At 36.7% G+C, this 19,279-nt stretch overlaps 3 protein-coding genes and 1 pseudogene across 3 annotated transcripts; 3 read left to right on the top strand and 1 right to left on the bottom strand.

Annotated features, from left to right (window-relative positions):
- The first annotated feature begins 789 nt into the window (after positions 1-789).
- On the top strand, positions 790-5,994 carry LOC121768308. Its single transcript, XM_042164763.1, has 4 exons — positions 790-985; positions 1,799-2,209; positions 2,316-2,714; positions 2,830-5,994. The coding sequence occupies exons 2-4, from the start codon at positions 1,817-1,819 to the stop codon at positions 4,297-4,299; spliced, it is 2,262 nt and encodes a 753-aa protein (XP_042020697.1). The 5' UTR covers positions 790-985; positions 1,799-1,816; the 3' UTR covers positions 4,300-5,994.
- Positions 5,995-6,603: 609 nt separating this feature from the next.
- LOC121769118 (uncharacterized protein At4g19900-like) lies at positions 6,604-10,233 on the top strand. The gene is made up of 6 exons (XM_042165815.1): positions 6,604-6,940; positions 7,039-8,244; positions 8,384-8,533; positions 8,963-9,097; positions 9,357-9,551; positions 9,931-10,233. The coding sequence occupies exons 2-6, from the start codon at positions 7,049-7,051 to the stop codon at positions 10,115-10,117; spliced, it is 1,863 nt and encodes a 620-aa protein (XP_042021749.1). The 5' UTR covers positions 6,604-6,940; positions 7,039-7,048; the 3' UTR covers positions 10,118-10,233.
- A 60-nt stretch (positions 10,234-10,293) lies between these two features.
- LOC121769119 (protein EXORDIUM-like 7) lies at positions 10,294-11,678 on the bottom strand. The gene is made up of 2 exons (XM_042165816.1): positions 10,569-11,678; positions 10,294-10,410 (listed from the first exon to the last, which is right to left on the bottom strand). Exon 1 carries the CDS (start codon positions 11,598-11,600, stop codon positions 10,596-10,598), a length of 1,005 nt encoding a protein of 334 aa, XP_042021750.1. The 5' UTR covers positions 11,601-11,678; the 3' UTR covers positions 10,294-10,410; positions 10,569-10,595.
- A 4,414-nt stretch (positions 11,679-16,092) lies between these two features.
- Positions 16,093-17,596, top strand: LOC121768651 (annotated as a pseudogene).
- Positions 17,597-19,279: the final 1,683 nt, after the last annotated feature.

Raw genomic sequence — 19,279 nt, 5'->3', positions numbered from 1 at the left:
CATATATACATTTTAAGATTACCGAGCGACACCAATACATATACAATCACGTGATGTAATTTTAAACCGAACATGCCCAAATAATCAATGTCGGAAAGTATATCCAAATTTAATTCATGCATGGCCAACAATGAGTCATATTTTATCTCAATTTTAGAAATTCATTAAATTTATCTCTGCTTTTTAATAAATATATATCAATTATATTCAAATTGTTAACTTACCAATTACTATTTGTTAATATTTTTAACTTGTGTTAAATTTTGTAATCAGAATTTCGTTTACGCATTAGAATCGTCAAGAGAGATTTTTTTTCCAACAATAGATTATATAGGAGAATATTACTATTTTATTATTATCTCAGAAATTATTAAAATGTAGTTGATTAAATTAATAAATTTTCGTTTATGCATTAGAATCGTCAAAAGATGTAGAAGAAGAATTACATTTCTTCCAGCAATAGATTGCATAGGAGAATATTACTATTTTATTGTTATCGTCAGAAACTATTTAAAAATAGTTGATTATATTAATATTATTTTATCGTAGAATTAATAAAATATAACGGGGGAAGGAGACAGTACTATTATTCTACTCCTATTAAAGTTAAAAATATAAAATTATCAAAATTAGGATATCTTATTATAATTCTACAATAAAATAATATCAGTGCTATCCAAACGGGCCCCACTCCGCGGTTCGCATCCCCACCAACCTATACATATATAAAGGCGCTTCCCAAGTTTTTTATTCTTTACGCTCGCTCAATCTATTTATGTATGCTAAAAACTTGATTAGAAAGAAAAAAGGATTTTGCAGCTGATTAGAAATCTAACGATTTGGCTGCCAACGCGCTGAAAAAGAGGGATAGTTTTGACGAAATCCTCTGCCGGTTATATCGATATCTCAATAACCCTAGCGTGTTGGTGAAATTTCTCCGTATCGTTATTTTTTTGGTTGAAAGAGTAGAGAGAATCTCGTTTAAGTAAGCGTTGTTGTGATATTTGTTATTTTATGGTTTATAATTTAATTTTTGAATCGTCTATGCAATATGCATCGTGGCAGTTCTGGAATTCGTGAAGTATTATCTGCATTGGATGTTATTGTTTTTATTTTTATTTTGCATTGAATTGTTGTTTATTGCTGTTCGGTAGTGTGTTTTAATCGTCACACTGCGATTTTCATTATCGCAGTTATGAAGTTGTTGAAGTTTATTTTGTGGTATTGATTGGATATTGCTACATTGCCGCAACATTATGTTTGATTTGGAGGGATAGATTTCTTGTTTTGCGTAGCATGGAGAATTTTCACAATTTCATAGCAGCATTGTACTGTGTTTCTCCATTCCATATGATTTTCGTGGTTCAGTGATTTCTCGTTTCCTTGTATCTAGAGTGGTGGTTTTAGTTGGAAGGTTATAAGAAAACATACATCTGTGATTCGTTAGCAATTGGAAAACTAATCGTAGAACATAAAAAGTTCTGTCTATCAGCTAAACTGGTTTAATGTATAGTGCTTTAAACTTGAGAACATACTCAATTTTGGCTTATGTGCTTTGCTTGAGGTTCCATTAAATATATTGATATTTCATTGAACCAGTAGAAATACTCTTCGCTAGACTTGATATCACCATTTTTCTTCTTGTTTGTTGATTTTTCATCTTGGATTTCTCAACTTTTCAACCTTAATTTCCCGAGTCCTCAAAAGAAAACTGAGACTTTATTTTCTAATGCAGATAAATTTTAACTAACCCCTTCCTTGTATGCTAATTTCTACAACCTGGCAAATCCACTTGCAGGTGGAAAAATGGACTACCATGAACATGATAATGTGGCTTCTGGGAATATTCCTGAATTTGGTGCAATCTTTTTTTGCTAACACTGAGATCAAGAAAGAGTGCTTGCAACGGAATATATTTGCACTACCATCTTCCCATACTGAATTTGTGACACATGTCAAAGAGGGAATGGTTTTGTTCCTGTTTGAAACTAGGAAGAGAGAACTCTTTGGAGTTTATCAGGCATCCTCTGATGGCGCAGTGGACATTAATCCCCATGCATTTAGTTATTCAGGGCAGCATTTCCCCGCACAGGTTCGTTTCAGACAAATATGGCATCGTGATCCAATCTCCGATAACGAATTCAAAGATGCCATCATAGAGAATTACTTCTCTGCAAGGAAATTCAACATCGGCCTGTCTAAAGATCAGGTTTGGAAAGCAGCTATCCTATGTTAATGTTATAGTATCAAACTTACCAAGGAGATCAAAGCAGCTGCATGTTATTTTGTTTAATTTCCTTCTATTTTTTGTGTAGATTCGCAGACTTCTTTATTTGTTCAGTTCAAGAAAGATCAAAAGTAAGATGCCTGCTGAGCCACGATCTGAAGCTATTGTTGAAGTATCTGCTAAGGAGAGCAGACTGCTAGGTGATGACAGACATGAATTAAGTGAGAGACAATACATGGCACCTTTGGAATATGATAACCATGTGAGCTCATTGACTAGAGGTAAAGAAGATGAATTCTGGATAGATAATAGGGCCAATGCTGAAGGGAACATGTATCCTTTTCCTCGTGATGATTTTCTGGCTAAAAGGAGAAGATTAGGAAAAGAAGGCAGGTTCACAACTAATGATGTCGCAGGAAATGCTTTATATGGCCATGGTTACCAAAGTACCTTTCGCACTGGTTCCCCTAAAGATTTCTTGGATGAGGTAAGAACATCTGCCAATGCTGGCAGGTTTTTGTCTGTTCAAATGGGAAATGAAGATCAAGTGAATAATATTCAAACCCGTGCTCAAAGCCCATGGTGATTATACTTCTTTGCAGAGGAGCACATTGCGGGATGACTATAACATACGCAGTGGTCGTCAACAGGCATTTGCAAGTGATAACTATGAGACCCTGGCTCAAAGCAAACATCTGAGTGATGATAATAGGTTCTTGTTAGATGATTGTGTGATAAGAGACTGTGATACTAATGTGGATAAATCTGTGGCCATTAGTGATCATGACCTGAATTTATGTAGGCAGGAAAGAGAAATGGTAAACGATCGTGAGTGGTTGATTGAGAGGAAATTGGAAAATAGATATCATTTGGACTGCCGTGGTAGCACTATTAGTGCCATTGATCCTTCTGCTAGCCATTTGCATAAAATAAGAAAAACAGATGCAACTGGGAGGTTTCAAATCGACGGGAATGAACCTCGTTTTGGAACATGTTCAGCCGAAGGCTTCTCTTCTAAAACTGTTTTACATCCAAGGCATTGTGGTTACAGGATTATCGAGGGTAGGAAGTACCCAATTGTGGAAGGAAGATCAACTGAAAATATGGTGGACAAAGTGTCACCTACAGTGGCCACAAATGCTGGATATGTTGCGGATGAAGACATTCAAATTCTAGATAGTGCAAGGTATAGAAAGAGTGATAGAGTAGATTATAGAGACCCTAGTCAAACACATACTGATCCTGTCATGTCAATGAAGTACCCTTCATTCTCCAAGCCGGAACAAAATTTATCTTCATTTCCTGACAAGTTTCCGGAGGAACAGTTCTCTCAGTTTACCGTCTCCCATGGTTTCCACCTCTCGCCATCCATTTATGAAGATGCAACTATTACAAGGACTGTCCCTTACTCACCTGACTACCCTAACCTTTCTCATGGATGCTCTTCATCAAAGGAAGCTAACCAAAATTCCACTTCAATGCATAAAAACGACCTGCATGATAGCTCTTTAGAGAACTTCTATCCTCTATCTAGTAATAGATTGGAGCAATATCCTTCGGAATCCGAAAATATTGGCAGATCTCAAGATGCCACACTTGAATATAGGAATAATGGTTTTCCAACGAGCACATCATGCCTCCGGAGTTCTTTGCTTCGGGAATCTTCCAATTCTTTTTTAAACCTGGACTTTTGTACTGACATGGATCTGAATACCTCTGCTCCTGTTAATTACAGAGGTTTGTCTTCAAAGCTCTCTCCACACTGCACTGATCCTGAAAACTTTGAAGGCCAACAAGGGTTGTTAGCTTATTACCCCAAATCAAGAGACCATGATTTTGCATTTGATAGATATCTTCCTGACGCATCAGAAAATTGGAGAAAGCATGGGATAGGCATGTCGGCTGGCATATATTCCAATTGTTCCGAATCACAAGATTTGGGCACGGATATTTGTCTGCGGGAAAAAAACTTGGCAATTTATGGGAATCAGCACTTCAGATTCTCTAGAAATATGGATCCCAGGGAACTCCACAAGAGTTCTGGAGCTAATTCACAGGAAAAGTGTTTTTAGCCGTTTGTCTTCTAAGCCATCACAGTTTAGTGAAGACAGAAATGATATTGATCTTAATCATCAAGACTGCTATATCGATGCTACAGCTGATGAACTCATGGAGATGTTGAAGCAGGATGATAATCTGTCACCAAGAAAGCTCAGGAAATCTGGAGTTGTTGGACAACCTAGAGAAAGTGCAGTCCATGAAAAGGAAACCCAGCGTCATATGGAAACAGAGCATTGTTCAATGGAGAAGAAAAGGCTGAACAGCGCAACTCAAGCTACTGCAGATAGTATGGATGAAATCCCTAAAGAGACTCGAACTTTAAATTTCAAGCGTCGTAGTGAAAGAAAGAAATTGGTCGGGATTAGTTCTGGTTCAGTCTCTCATAGTAGTCCCACAGATGCTAGAGAAGTGGTCAAAAACTCCACTAATTCAACTTCAAGACGCAAAAAGCTGGTTAGACCTGCTTTCAGTAAAACTGATACTGCTAGTAATGCTGCTGCATGTGGCAATGAAACATCACAGCCTCCTGTTCCAATCCTCGAAAAGGATGACAAACAGAGTAGTGAGACAGCCACTAACGTACTTGAATCTGAGATTCCCACTGGGAGTACCAATGTGCTGGCTCCACACACTCGTCAAGTTATGGACTGTAATAAAGAACCCCCATATTCGAGGAGCAAAAAGACGCATTCGCTCCTATATTGCCAACTCCAAGTGTTGAGCATGGAAAAGATGACATCCATGTGGGTTGTTCCAAGGTTCCATGGGAAACATCTCAACAGATGATTCAAATTTCTGTTGAAGGTGGTTTAGCCAATGATACTGATGGTACTAGCATCACCAGCTTGGACCTTCCAGAACCATCTTTTGGAGGGGTCGAACTTGGTTCTGTTTGCAAGAACAGCGAGGAGGTTCCAAGGGAAACATCTCAACTGATGATTTCTGATATTCAAGTTTCTGTTGAAGGTGGTTTAGACAAAGATACTAATGGTACTAGCATCACCAGCTTGGACCTTCCAGAACCATCTTTTGAAGGGGTCGGACTTGGTTCTGTTTGCAAGAACAACGAGGAGGTTCCAAGGGAAACATCTCAACAGATGATTTCTGATATTCAAACTTCTGTTGAAGGTGGTTTAGCCAAAGATAATGATGGTACTACTATCACCAGCTTGGACCTTCCAAAACCATCTATTGAAGGGGTCGAACTTGGTTCTTCTGGTTGCAAGAACAACGAGGAGAAACTTCTAAAGAAAATGAAAATCATACTAACTACTAAGAAAGATGTGAAGGCTGCTTCTTCTTCTCAGTGAAGCCCACACATGTTCCTTGGTTTTGCTATGGTTTCCGTTCCTTCATCTGTGTGCAGAATCCGTGTACTAAGCATCAATTTATGGATGTGCCAGTGATGGAAGCTATGTCATTTGTTTCTCTTGAAAGCTACTCCGGCACTGCTGCTGATTGGTCAGGCTTCTTCCACTGCCACGCTCATGCCTTGCAAGATGGTTTTGCTCTTGCATTCTTCTCTTTCACTTTTTTACTTTTTTGAATGATTTTGGTGAGATGAGGTGGGATTGATTATATGCATCCCTCCGCATAATCATCTTGTCATTCATTTCGTGTTAATGGTGAATTTGCTAGAATTGGCTGTGAAATGCACAATTCAACATTCCCTGTTTATTACAGTAGATAATTGTGTAGTTACCTCATCGGCAAAGGTTTAAGCTATGTTTTTTTATAATTTAAATGTTTTTGTTACATAATGTTGGCGCAGTGTCCGTTGATAATTTGTGTGCGCAAATAGGAGAGAGATATGTGAAAGTGATGCTTGGTAATACTCCCTCCCTACTATTTTAGGAGTTACGGTTGATCAATTTCGGGCTTCCTCCGTTGGGATAAACTAATAAAAAATTCCTCTAATGCGCTTAATTGAAATTGTCCAACCGGTTTGATTCCGGTCAGATTTTCTAGAAGTATGCAACTATTTTTGACGTTGTTAAAATTTAAAAAAAACATTGAAATTTTCAGAAAAGGTCGGAGAAGATCATCAAAAACTGACAATTTTGAAACAGAACCACTGGTGAAATCGTAACAAGTAGTTCCAAACCAAAACTAGCGTAATCCTTGGCCAGGTGGCATCCCTAGACTAAAACATCAGTCAACACCACTTGGAATAACTAAATTTGTATGTCAATTATTCACCAAAACAAATTAATTTAACTTAAATAAACATCCAAATAATTACACCCTCTAATGAAGTGTAAATCAATTTCCATATATGCCATAAAAATTCAATTATGTAAACTTCTAAACTGATCTAATAACTTTAACTATTGAAGCCCAATAAAATGACCCAAACTTTCAAAGGGCCCAATTAGAGCCCAACTCATCTCTCTCCGATACAAGCAGAAAAACAAATTCTGATTACTTCATCTCAGATTCCGGCGACATCCTCGCCGCTGTCGATCGCCGGGTAGCCGATTTTGCTTTCGTCGCCGCTTTCTTCCTCTCTCTACCTCATTCTCGTTATCTCTCTCACCATCACCTATTCACTTTCTCAATTCCATTCACAGAAAAAACACTTTGTCCTCTCTCTCCGGATCCAAAGGCGTCGGATCTGCTCGGAAGGCTCAACCAACAAGCACAAAGCTCAAGGTCACTTATTTTCTACTAGTATTTTGTTTTGCACTTCTCTGTTTCTGTTCCAGGTTGATGATAATCATGCTCCATTTCACATGAAATTCACGGAACAGAAAAATCGATATGCTTCGTCAACTCCGCACGCGGCGGCGCCCTCGCTATGGCGCGCACATCTGTGCCCTGATCGCGGCGGTGCTCCTCCTCCTCTCGGTGTCTCTCCTCTACAGCCGCCTGTCTTTCTTCAGTTCGCAACCACAAGTGCAGCACTCCCTTCATCACTCACTCGACGATTCCTTCAGCCCTCTCCGCGACGATCTCGACTCCGAAGCCCTCGCCACCACCAATCCCAACGACGATCGCATCGACGAGCACGACGACGCAGTTTTGGAAGAGGGCGGGAGCAACAACAACGAGGAAATCCTCGCCGACGAAGAGGATGAGGAGTCCACCGCCAGTAAGTCTAGTTACTTTTTTGACCATGTGAGCGGCGTGGTTCGGAGATCTTTCAATCGGCGTTCTATTGATGAATGGGAAGATTATGTTCCTTTCGATCTGATGCATAGGTCTGACTTAGGGTTGGGGGTTGGTGAGTCTAAACCTGTGTTTGGATCGGACGATGTTTTGGTGGATGATAAATTGAGAACGAAATTGAGTCAAGTTAGGAAAATTGAGGATGCATTGCTGTTGAAGGGGTCTGTGTTGAGGGAAGGGTGGGGAGATTGGTTCGAAAAGAAGGGTGATTTTTTGAGGAGGGACAGGATGTACAAGTCAAATTTTGAGATTCTGAATCCTTTGAATAACCCAATTTTGCAGGATCCTGATGGAACAGGTGTAACTGGATTAACTAGAGGCGATAGGATTTTCTTGAAGGGTTTACTAAACGAATTTAAGCGAACTCCGTTCTTGGCTAAGAAGCCATTGGCTGTTTCTGAATCACAAGATGTCGTTGTAGGCAAAAAAGGCACTGACCATGATAAGGAGGTCAGTAAAGTGGGGAGAAGGGCTTTAACCAATGACAATATTCGCATTGTGAGGAGGAATGAGGGTTTAGAGAGAGATTACTATGCAGATGGCAAGAGGTGGGGTTACTATCCAGGTTTGGATGAAACGCTGTCGTTTGGGAATTTTATGGATGCGTTTTTCAGAAGAGGAAGATGCAATATGAGAGTATTCATGGTGTGGAATTCGCCTCCATGGATGTTTGGTATTCGGCAGCAGAAGGGTCTGGAGAGTCTTCTACATCATCACCCAGCTGCATGCGTGGTGGTGTTTTCTGAAACAATAGAACTCAATTTCTTTAGTGGATTTGTGAAAGATGGGTAAATTCCTTAACATTTCAAGCTTCTACTTGTTGTCTGTGGCATGTTTATCTTAAAACATATTCTTACTGGTCAAGTGCAGCTTCGCCTTTTTTCCTCTGTTGTACATAATTTAAAGTTTCTTTTCAAATCTTTGAAGATATAAAGTGGCTGTTGTGATGCCAAATCTCGACGAGCTGCTGAGAGATACACCCACACATATATTCGCTTCAGTTTGGCATGAGTGGAAGATGACAAAATATTACCCAGTTCACTACAGTGAACTTATCAGGCTCGCGGCCATCTACAAGTGAGTGACTGAATTGGGTTTGAAACTGATGTATGTAAAGTTAACTAGTTTGATTGAATTGCTAGGATGAGGAATTAGGTTAAATTCCCGCTTCAATGAAGAAATGCTGCTTAAATTAAATATGATGTATGAAGAAAGATATAGATCTTGCATTTGTGCATGATGGTTTCTTGATAAATGTGGATGAAGTGAACTGTTCAGCCTAACCGGTTTGAAACTTTGGGTCCTATAATCCTATTAATGACATGTTAGGGTCATGGGATTTATTTTCTCCAAAGCATACGTTTTGATTATGCCTGTGTTTGCTTAATTTAATGGTTGACAAATATCCACATAATATTAGACAACAAGAATATGTAGCATGCCAACTATTCTGTTAAGATCATGATATGCCACTGTACTTATATCTTGTTTTTTTATGAACTTCAGATATGGTGGAATCTATCTTGATTCAGACATTGTAATGTTGAAACCTCTAACTGATGTCAACAACACTGTTGGATATGAGGATGGGCTTACTGGCAAAACTTTGAATGGTGCAGTGATGGTGTTCAGAAAGCACAGGTACTTTAGAAATTCATTTTCTGCGTCTATGTATTTAAGTTTTCATCTTTCTCCGGCTCCTTATGTATCTTAGTCTCAACTGTCATTTACAGCATATCTATTTCTTATATTGTCATCCTCTGTATAAAGTTGGTACTTCAAATAAATAAGAACAAAGGAACTGATTTATATGGTCAACACTAGATTGCATAGAAGGCCCTTAATTGAAACTTTCACATGCGTGCATAGATTCTTAATTGACACTCTTATTTCTACACAGTCCTTTTGTTTTATCATGCATGGAGGAGTTTTACACATCATATGATGATGCTCAGCTGCGGTGGAATGGAGCTGATCTTCTGACAAGAGTGGCCAACCAATTTTTCAGTAACAAAGGCATTGCTGGTGTGAATGCGGAACTCCTGTTGCAACCAGCTTCTGTCTTCTTCCCTTTCGACAGTAATATAATCTCAAGGTATATTTGTGCACTGCTTTTACTTCAAACTTCATCCTACTTGTCAACATCGCTTCTTATGATCTTTTCTGAAACGCGTCTTTTGATTAGACTCAGCTCTGCGTAAGTGTGGACAATCTGTTTCTTTGCATTGTTATTAAAGTTGATGAGTTGCATAAGGCGTCGAAATGCCAGAAAACTAAGTGTTCAACATTTCCTTTAGTAATCCCCATATTGAGATGACATGTTCTCTAGTTAGAATATATTCCATTTTGCATTTAGCCAGATGCGAATCCTATCCTTTAGTTTGAGCTCTTTGCTGTTTTAATCTGCTCACACTAGCTATTCAGAGTTTTCCATTACACGCGGCTACTTCTTAACATCTCGAACCTATTCTCAGATACTTCACTGCTCCGCGGACAGAGATTGAAAAACATGACCAAGATGATCTCTACAACAAAGTTTTGCATCAATCAGTCACCGTTCATCTATGGAACAGCGCAACGTCTGCTCTGATACCAGAGTCCGGCAGCCTTGTTTTCAGGCTGCTTAATCAGTTTTGTATCCATTGCACTGATGTATTATGATGATCTACTGTTCTCTTTTGGCCTATTGCTATCTGCGTGTATATATTCAAGAACCCTAATAACAATTTTTGAATGTGTGTGATTTATAATTAGCAGTGCGGCAAAATATGCTTAAATTTGTTTGAGTTTTTTACAATTTTACTGCTCGAACGTAGAATATGAAGACCATTGTGTTGTAGCTGTGTACAGTAATTTTAATTTTGGAAGCTAGAATAATATGATTGTAAAATTTTATTTTTGCTTCCTTGGTGGGACTACCAGTGTTTACTCTTTTCTGAGTCATAGTTTTCCACCTACAAACCATAATTGAATCAGATTAATGCTTTAGAAAAAATCAATATTTAAAACAAAATAGATACATAAACCTACTACTCTATAACAAGTACAACTAATCAACATAAACACCTAACACCAGCAAAAATCATTAATATTCAACAAACTTAATTATTACCAAAAGTTGGCCGAAGGTTGAAATGATCTAATCTAATGCATTAGGTCCAAAGCACCTCCTCCTCACAGGGTTCCACACCCACTGCACAAGGTACTTCCTCCCTTTCACCCCATTCAAATTGTAGCCATTCCCCCATGAGTCCTTACTCACAACTCCCACATAACCTCCACCACCACCACTCCCATACACACCCAAGCACAGGTCAGCTATCTCGGTCGGCGCGACGGGGTCGTCCCCGGCGTACCACGCGTTGATCAGCGGATTGCTCGACACCTCAGCAAGTTCGTGCGCAATCACACTGATCATCCCGTCCGTCCCAGGATCCCCGTTGGGCGGGCCCATGGTCCCACTCCCTCTCGGGGGAGTCCCGCCCCCGGGCCACGCGAATGGGTAGGCACACATCCCAGGGCACTGGGCCCCACTGTGGCCTATCCACGCGTAGGGCACCGTGACCCTGGCCACTGACGGGAAAGTGAAGTAGTGGAACCCACAGACTGCCCTGCAAAATTCCTGAACCTGCACGTCGTGCGAGGTCAACACTAGGTACAGACCGTTACTGTAGTTGAGGGGGAGTGCGCGCCTTTTATTACTCGATGTGACAGCGTTCTTGATAATGGACTGCATGGATAGCCGTGTTAGGTATCTACTATGGGAGTACGCGTCGTGAAAGTGGCCTGAGAGAGCCACGTTTCTCGTCACATTTGCGCCCGTTTGGTCAGTATAGAGGGTGACAGTGCGCCACCAATCAACGACAGATGGATATGGGGCCGGAGACGAAATAGAGGATATAAAATCAGTTATGGTGGATTGATGGTTGGGATCCCATCTACCATACCATATTATATAGAGGTTGATTGGGGATGCAAGAACTGGTCCCATGTGATATTTTAGGTCTATGAGGTCTGATGATCCCTCATAGTTCTTTTGTTGGTTGTAGAAATAATTTGGTTGGTTTTGGCTTCTTGAAATTGCAAGAGAATGGAAGAGAGAGGTGGAGAACACTAGGGTTAGGAGATGTAGACTTTGCATCATTTCTTTCTTCTTCTTGAATTTTTTTTTTTGGGGGAATAATGAGATTGAGGCTTAAACTATGCTACAAATATCTCATATAAATAGAGGAGGGTGGTGAAAAAGGATTCTTCCATTTCTTGTGGTGGGCTAATGGGAGCATGTTCAACATAAATCATATTTCATAATTTCCTACTTTTAATTGATGACCATGTTACACTTTTTTTTTCACCTTTAATTATTCCTTTCCCCACAGTTGAAATAATGGTAAAGTAGGAATTTGAAACTTCAGTAATTTGAGGTGATTTAGGAGGAGTTGTTGAACTTGTGATCATGTGATTCGAAGAGTACTACTATATTGTATGAAAATGAAATTTATTTAGATTAAATTCGTAGAAATTTTCATGATTAATGAAGTAGTACTAATGATTAAATGGTAATTTTGACCTGATGAACAAAATTAAGGTATTAGTCAGACTAAACCTCAATCATTATTTCTCCACCAAATTTTGTCGAGTTGTGGCAATTGAGATTAGTGATTTTGTTGAAAATGACTACATAATTTAATTGTGTTTAGTGTTCTTTTCCTTGAAAAAAAAAACTATTGAATTATTTGACCTAAATTGATTCGATGTATTTTGTCCTAAAGCATACTTTTGCTACAACAAGGAGTATTTTTCAAGACAAGGATAGATGCCACACATGTCAAGACGCCAATGCAATTAAAAATCTATCAATTTACATATTAATACTTTTGCTTCAATTTATGATTATTTTAGCAGTTTGATTTTGATAGCATAAAGAATAAACAGTTAGTCAAAAACTCGTCGGTTGAGAGATGTAATAAGTGTCCAAAAATTAGACAGGGTGTAAATTCCCATAAAATTAATACTCCTACTTTAATTAATCAATGTGGTTGGTAGATCATCAATAAAATATTTAATTACCAGAGGTAAATACCTAGATAGCATTTCGACACCAGTAATAACTAAAAAGGGAGTAATTAAGTAGCAATGGATAATTACCAGAATTTGTTAATTTACCTAACACCAGTGATCAAGCAGTACTTATGGATAATTATATATTCTTCATAAAAATATCAAATAAAAAATCGACATGCACAGATCTATTTTTTGTTCTTTGTTTTTTTATTTTTTTTTTATATTGGTTCGTTTCTATAAGTACTAGTACAATTTATATGTAAAAAAGGTTAAAAACTTAAAATTAGATCATTAATTCGCTTTTTTGCTTTAAGACTTGTATAATCAACGACATGCTTTTAGGCAAAACAATTTATCAAAGTTGATGAGATATGTCTAAGAAAGAAATAGATAATTATAAATGCGTTGAAAAAGCGTTAAATAGTAGTCATAGTATATCTAAATGATGGTTAAGCAAAAGTTACTTTTTTCCCCATAAATCTTCCCCCTTTTTCATGAGAAATGATTATATATCCATATTTATAAATTCTTGACCATTTCTATAGTTTTTTTAATTGTGGTTCAGTTTCTAGTATTTAGTGGATCAGTTTTTCCATTACTCCGTTTATCATGCTTAATATTCTTGTCAACACTTTGGAATTTTAATGACAAAGACACAGTGAGAACAAGAAAGTGAAGATGGCTGAAAATGCTCCAAATGAGGAAAAGTAAATGCTCAATCATGTGAGATTTATTATATAAAGAAAAAAAGAGACAAAATGAGAGAAATAAAATGGACCACTCCCCGCATTTTGCGTCTATGATTATCACATGAATGATGTTATTTTAGATATTTTACATTACAAAGTGGTTCATAAATATTGATTTATCGAAAATAAATTATTATACTATTACATATTCACTTTTATAATAATTTAGACGAGCGTGAGAACCAATTTTTATAACTAAATTAGCATTTATATGTAAGTCTTTCAAATAAAACAATTTTAATGATATATTTATAATGAAGCTAATTTAATGAGGAAATAATAAAATTGGTTTAAATAAAATCGATCCGGTTTGATTTAAAATACATCCGTATTAATTATACATACAATTTATTTGCGTTTATCTTCGTTATTTTATGTATGATTTGTGTGCATAAACTGATAAACGGCATGATCAATGTATTGTTTTAAGTATCAATACCCACTACATGTATATAACTAGTTGTCTAGTTTAAAAAATTAACCCAAATCGCGTTACAATTCAGACGAGAATGAGAGAATATTAAGAAACATAGTAGTTTCTATCTTCTACCAAACAATTTATAAAAAACATCAATTATTTGAATTAGTTAGAGGATCTAAAAAATATCTTCTTGTGATAATATTTTATGGAATAACGTAACAAATTAACAAACAGTATTCTGTGCGCTGCATGTGATTCCTTAATCCGTGACTATAATTGTTCCTTTGTGTCTTTTCCTCTTCCAAAATTTACAAAATAGAAAAAAAAACAAAAAAAAACACACTCAGTTATTTGGAAATTTCAGTAATAACTGATACATGCAATGTTAATAGAGTTATAAAATATACTCCCTCCATCCACCATTTAAAGAGCTCTTTTGACTCGGCACAAATTTTGAGAAATTGTTTAACTTTGTGAAAAGTAAATGGAGACTGTGCGTGAAATGTGGGACCCATTTAAAATACTACTATTAGTTTTATATTGGATTGTGAGTGTTAAAAGTTGGTGAAATGTGAAGTCCACATATTAAAAGTGGAATAAAGTAAACAGTTCTATAAATCGTGGACAATCTAAAATGACAATGATTCTTTAAACGGTGGACGGATGGAGTATACTCATACATTGAAGAAAAGTCTAATTTCGAGTAGTAGATATACACCCCATTTTGCCAAAAGAAATCATTTTATATATTTATTTTTAAGTCTAGCTAACGTCTTAAAAAATATGTAAATCGGTCAATTGGTACATGTAATTAATCATCCTGTTATAAATTGATGCAAGTACATAGTATCTTTTTCGTATATTGATCTAAGATTCTAAATTATTCCTATAAAATTACTATATTGGTCCTAAATATGGGATGCCTGATATTGGGCTCTATCTGCAATATTATTGGGCCTTCTGTAATCAGGGACCAATTTCTTGAAAAAAACAGTATTTCTGTATGTGGGTTTTTAATTCTAGAAGTGTTTGATATTTGGTGACTGCTGAATTTCTTCAAGACTTTAACTATTTCTGTGCTCTTTTACAGATTTTAATGTTTCTTTGTTACAGTTTTTGTAAGATTTTTTCGTAGGATGTCTGAAAGAGAAGAGTAAAGCATAAGAAAGAACTAATGATGTTTTCTGAATTGCAAATGAAGTCAACTTTGTAATAGAAGTGGTATTTATTAATTACTGAATTACATAAAAAACTGATCTTGAGGCATAAACTAGTTAAGAATTTGATGTATACTTGTGTTGATTGATTCTGTTCATTCATTTGAAAAGATGTCACCTTTTTCAATTGAACTATACATAGCTACATAAATGTGGGTCTTCTGTGAAAAGAGATCAGAGAGTTCATCCATAGTTATGAATTGGTGTCTTGTTTTAGGAAGATGAAGAGAAATGCTAATATTTGAGTTTTGAATCTTTTGATAGTGTTTTATTGATTTGCTAACAAAGTCCAACTTTGTAGAAAATGGTGTATTATTTCATAGCTAATGGATGTTGATGCATAAACAAATTTAGAATTCAATAATTTTTTTGTGCTAATTGTCAAACATACCAAAATTGAGGACACAGTTAGAGGATGAAGATTTGTAATTGATATAGAATTAATGTGTATTACATTGTTCTAGAATAGGTTGATCCCCTACCTAAAATACATTGTAATTTTCTCCTACATAAGGAGGAAGGTCCGAAACTACACACATATTGAAATACAAAAAGAATCATCTTCTCCCTAAACACTTTCTCTACACTTTCTCTATGAACTTCAATCGCCTAACTCTCGATTACCATCTTTGAGACTAATGAATGTATACTTTGGTATTGCTTTCTTGAATCTATTAGATGATATCTTTGAATCAATACTTGGTGTTAATTTCTTGAATCTGTTTGTTACTTGGTACTAGTTTCATTGAATCTTCTTGATACAGCTATGTACATAGATATAGGATTTTATTTCGAACCGGGATTGTGCATACATAGTTAGCAGTTATACGTTTCTCGTCTAGAAAAGTGTGGGGGGTTAAGGAAGATGCTAACATTCGAGTTTTGTTGAAGATGTGTGATTTGCTAATAAAATCAGCTTTGTAGATAATGATACAGGTATTACATAAAAAACTGATCTTGATGCATAAACATGTTTAGAATTTAATGGCTTTCGGTGCAAATCTACATGTACTTGGTGGTAGTTTCTTGATTTTATTTATGTACAACTATGCATGGAGCTACATAGATGAAGGATTTTATTGCAAACCGGGATTAGTGAGTTTCTCGTCTTAAAATATGTGGGGTTTTAGGAAGATAGAAGAACTGCTAAAGTTTGAGCTTTGATGCAGATTCAGCACATCTCTGAAAATGGCGCGCTCGGCTCTGGATGAGATGTCAGCAACTGGTGCTTTCGTTCGTACTCCTTCAACTTTTCGTAGCTTCATTTCTAGGGACCCCTACTCCTCCCAATCCCCCGCTGAAGCCGGGAGGTATCATTTGTATGTGTCGTACGCTTGTCCTTGGGCTTCAAGGTGCATCGCGTACCTCAAGATCAAAGGGCTCGACAAAGCAATAAGTTATAGACTTATAGTGTAAGCATGTTCACACATGCTAGTAACTGGTCTGGTGGTAGTGTGGCTAATGTCTAAGGCGAAATGTGTCTCATGAAAGGATATTTGATCTTTGTTTGTTTAAATTTTCTTTGATCTATCAGTCATGCAAGCCAATATGGGGGAGAACGAAGGACACCGATGAGCACATGGGATGGATCTTTCCCGTCTCCAACGATGAGGAGCCGGACACTCTAAATGGAGCGAAGAGCATAAGAGAATTGTACGAGATTGCAATTTCACAGTTCCGGTAGGTATGTTTTGCTTCGGATAGTAAAGATTACATTTCCAAGTATAGCAGTATTTGGATGGCTTGATAGGTTTGTGCCTTTTGGTAGGTTATTTGGGATAAGAAGCTCAAAACAATTGTGAACAACGACATTGCTGAGAACCTCTACCCTCCTCACTTGCAAAACAAGATCAACCAAGTAAACGATTGGGCGTCTATAGATGCGGATTTGCAAAGAAACAAGAACCCTACGACGAGGTACACATCCGAATACTAGTTTGTTCGATTTCATGGTCTGTTTCAAACAAATTTTCCTTTACCTCTGCAGGCTGTAACGAAATTATACGAAGCTCTAGACAAATGTGAAGAGTCTCTCACCCTGCAACGGTACATGTGTGGCGATTCACTGACTGAAGCAGATGTACGCTTGTTCGTCACCCTCATAAGTTTTGACGAGGTAATTTTACGCGTAAAACATACTACCTCCGTCCGTTTAAAATATAAACTTTTGAAACGACATGCGTTTTAATACACAATTATTAAAGTATGAGAGAGATAAACAAAAATGACTCATGTATTGTTAGTAGAAAATGAGTCCTACGATCCCACCTCATTAGAGAGAGAATTTTTTCTAAAATAGAAAGTGCATAATTTTAAGGGACCGACCAGAATAGAAATAGTTATTGTTTTTAAAGAACGGAGGTAGTATGATACATCACGACTTTGACCTTCGTATTTATTATCTATAAGATTCCAAATGTGTTGAATCTGATCATCCAGGTTTGGATTTCTATTGCAGGTTTACGCGGTTCACTTCAAATGTAACAAGAAGTTACTACGCGGGTATCCAAACATCTTCAACTACACTAAGGACATTTTCCAGATCCCGGGAGTTAGCAGCACGGTGAACATGGAGCACATCAAGAGGCATTACTACGGAAGCCACCCGGGCATCAATCCATATGGGATCATTCCACAAGGTCCAAACATCGATTACTCAGCTCCACACGACAGAGACAGGTTCTCTAAGTAGGGTTGTTTCGGTGAGTCGTTTTATCAGCTTGTAATTTGCCAGTGCAAGTTTGCTTTGTTTGAGTTCATGTGTAATACAAGCATTGAGAAATGAATGTATGTTATAAGGTTTTCAGTTATTTGCTTGTTCATTTCTGGTGAAATTAGTTAAAAAGGTTAGATTTTTTTTGTTGTTGCTAAACTTATTGTAATAAAAGCATTGATTTTTCAGTTATTTTTTGTTGGATTCATTCATTTGCTTGTCCATTTAAGGATCGAAGGATACACAATAATTTACTCATATTCTAATAATTGGAGGGTTTGAGGCCGGGCTGCCCCACGCGTCGGTCCCGCTTCAGTCCGGTGGTGGCACCAGAGTATGCAGTAAATCCGATCGCTGCTATAAAAGGAGGTGGTCAATGGGGGTGAGTTTCGTTCGCTAATACACATTTTAATTTTACGAATAATGATCAAAGTATAGGGATATCAATCGAGCCAATGTTATCAGATTTTGGATAAATTTTCATCAAATTGTAGGTTAATCAGGTTGAAAATTTATCGGATTAGAAGATTACACTCATAATGCTACATTTAACTTAACATGTGTATGGTTCTTAAATTAATACTATGACGAATAAAAATAATAATTTAATTTGTTGATATCTATTAGATAATTAACTTGTTAAAAAGACAATTTTTTAAGAAATGCCCGGTAATAGACATTTGGTGGGTCCAATATTTTAATAAAAAATAATACTGTGATAATTTTTCGGGCCAATCGTTGTAAAGGACTCCACATTGATTCTGGACGGCCCATAATAATCATGAAGTGGAAATGGTGATTTTTTATTTAAAATTTTCACAATCGACACTAGAAACAAAAATCTGGAAGAGAGTAGGGTTCCAAAAATGAATTATATGTCACCAATGTATATAAAGTAATAACATGTCTATTTGGGAGCAGAAGTATTAAAAGTCCTATTTTTATGTTTAAAACAACATTACATATTAATTGCAATCATAAGATTATTTATTCGAAAATTAGAAAGAATCGAACCATATGAACTTTGTAGCCTGAAATTAATAGTTTCCATCTTCGATCTATAGTAAATACGTATATATATTGCACTAGTTTCGACTATATAAATCTATGGAATCCAAATTTAATTGGAGAATTGAGAAAATATAAGCTATTTGATTGGTATTGGATTTTATCCCTGCAAATGGATAGAATTTTGTCTTTTAATCTACTGAGGGAATAAATGTACACGAGTTTAATAATAATAATAAAATAATAATAATAATTATTATTATAGAGGGAATGAATGTACACGAGTTTTAAATATATATATTTTTAAAACGACAGATATAATTAAACCACATGCAAATTTCCGGATTTTGTGGATTTTGTTGTTATTTTATTGGACGCAAATTAATATAATAAATTGCCGAAAATAATCATGGCCCAATAACCCGACCATTTTCTACAGTGAGATGTGGGCCGTGGGCCTTATCTTATCGGGTGGGCCAATCCGCATAGGGCCCACAAATAATTAAATTGCAGAAAAGGGAAAAAATAGTGCCACATACCATAGATATTTCAAGAAGGCCTATAATTGATTGATAGAGTATATGATTATTATATATTTATATATAAATTGAGAAGACATTTTGCCAACGGTTAATAGACACCATTCTCTAGATA

This window comes from Salvia splendens, chromosome 15 (assembly GCF_004379255.2).
Source record: "Salvia splendens isolate huo1 chromosome 15, SspV2, whole genome shotgun sequence".
NCBI classification, from domain to species: Eukaryota; Viridiplantae; Streptophyta; class Magnoliopsida; order Lamiales; family Lamiaceae; genus Salvia; species Salvia splendens.
Note: the sequence above shows the minus strand (reverse complement) of the source record. Positions and strands in the feature narration are given on the sequence as shown.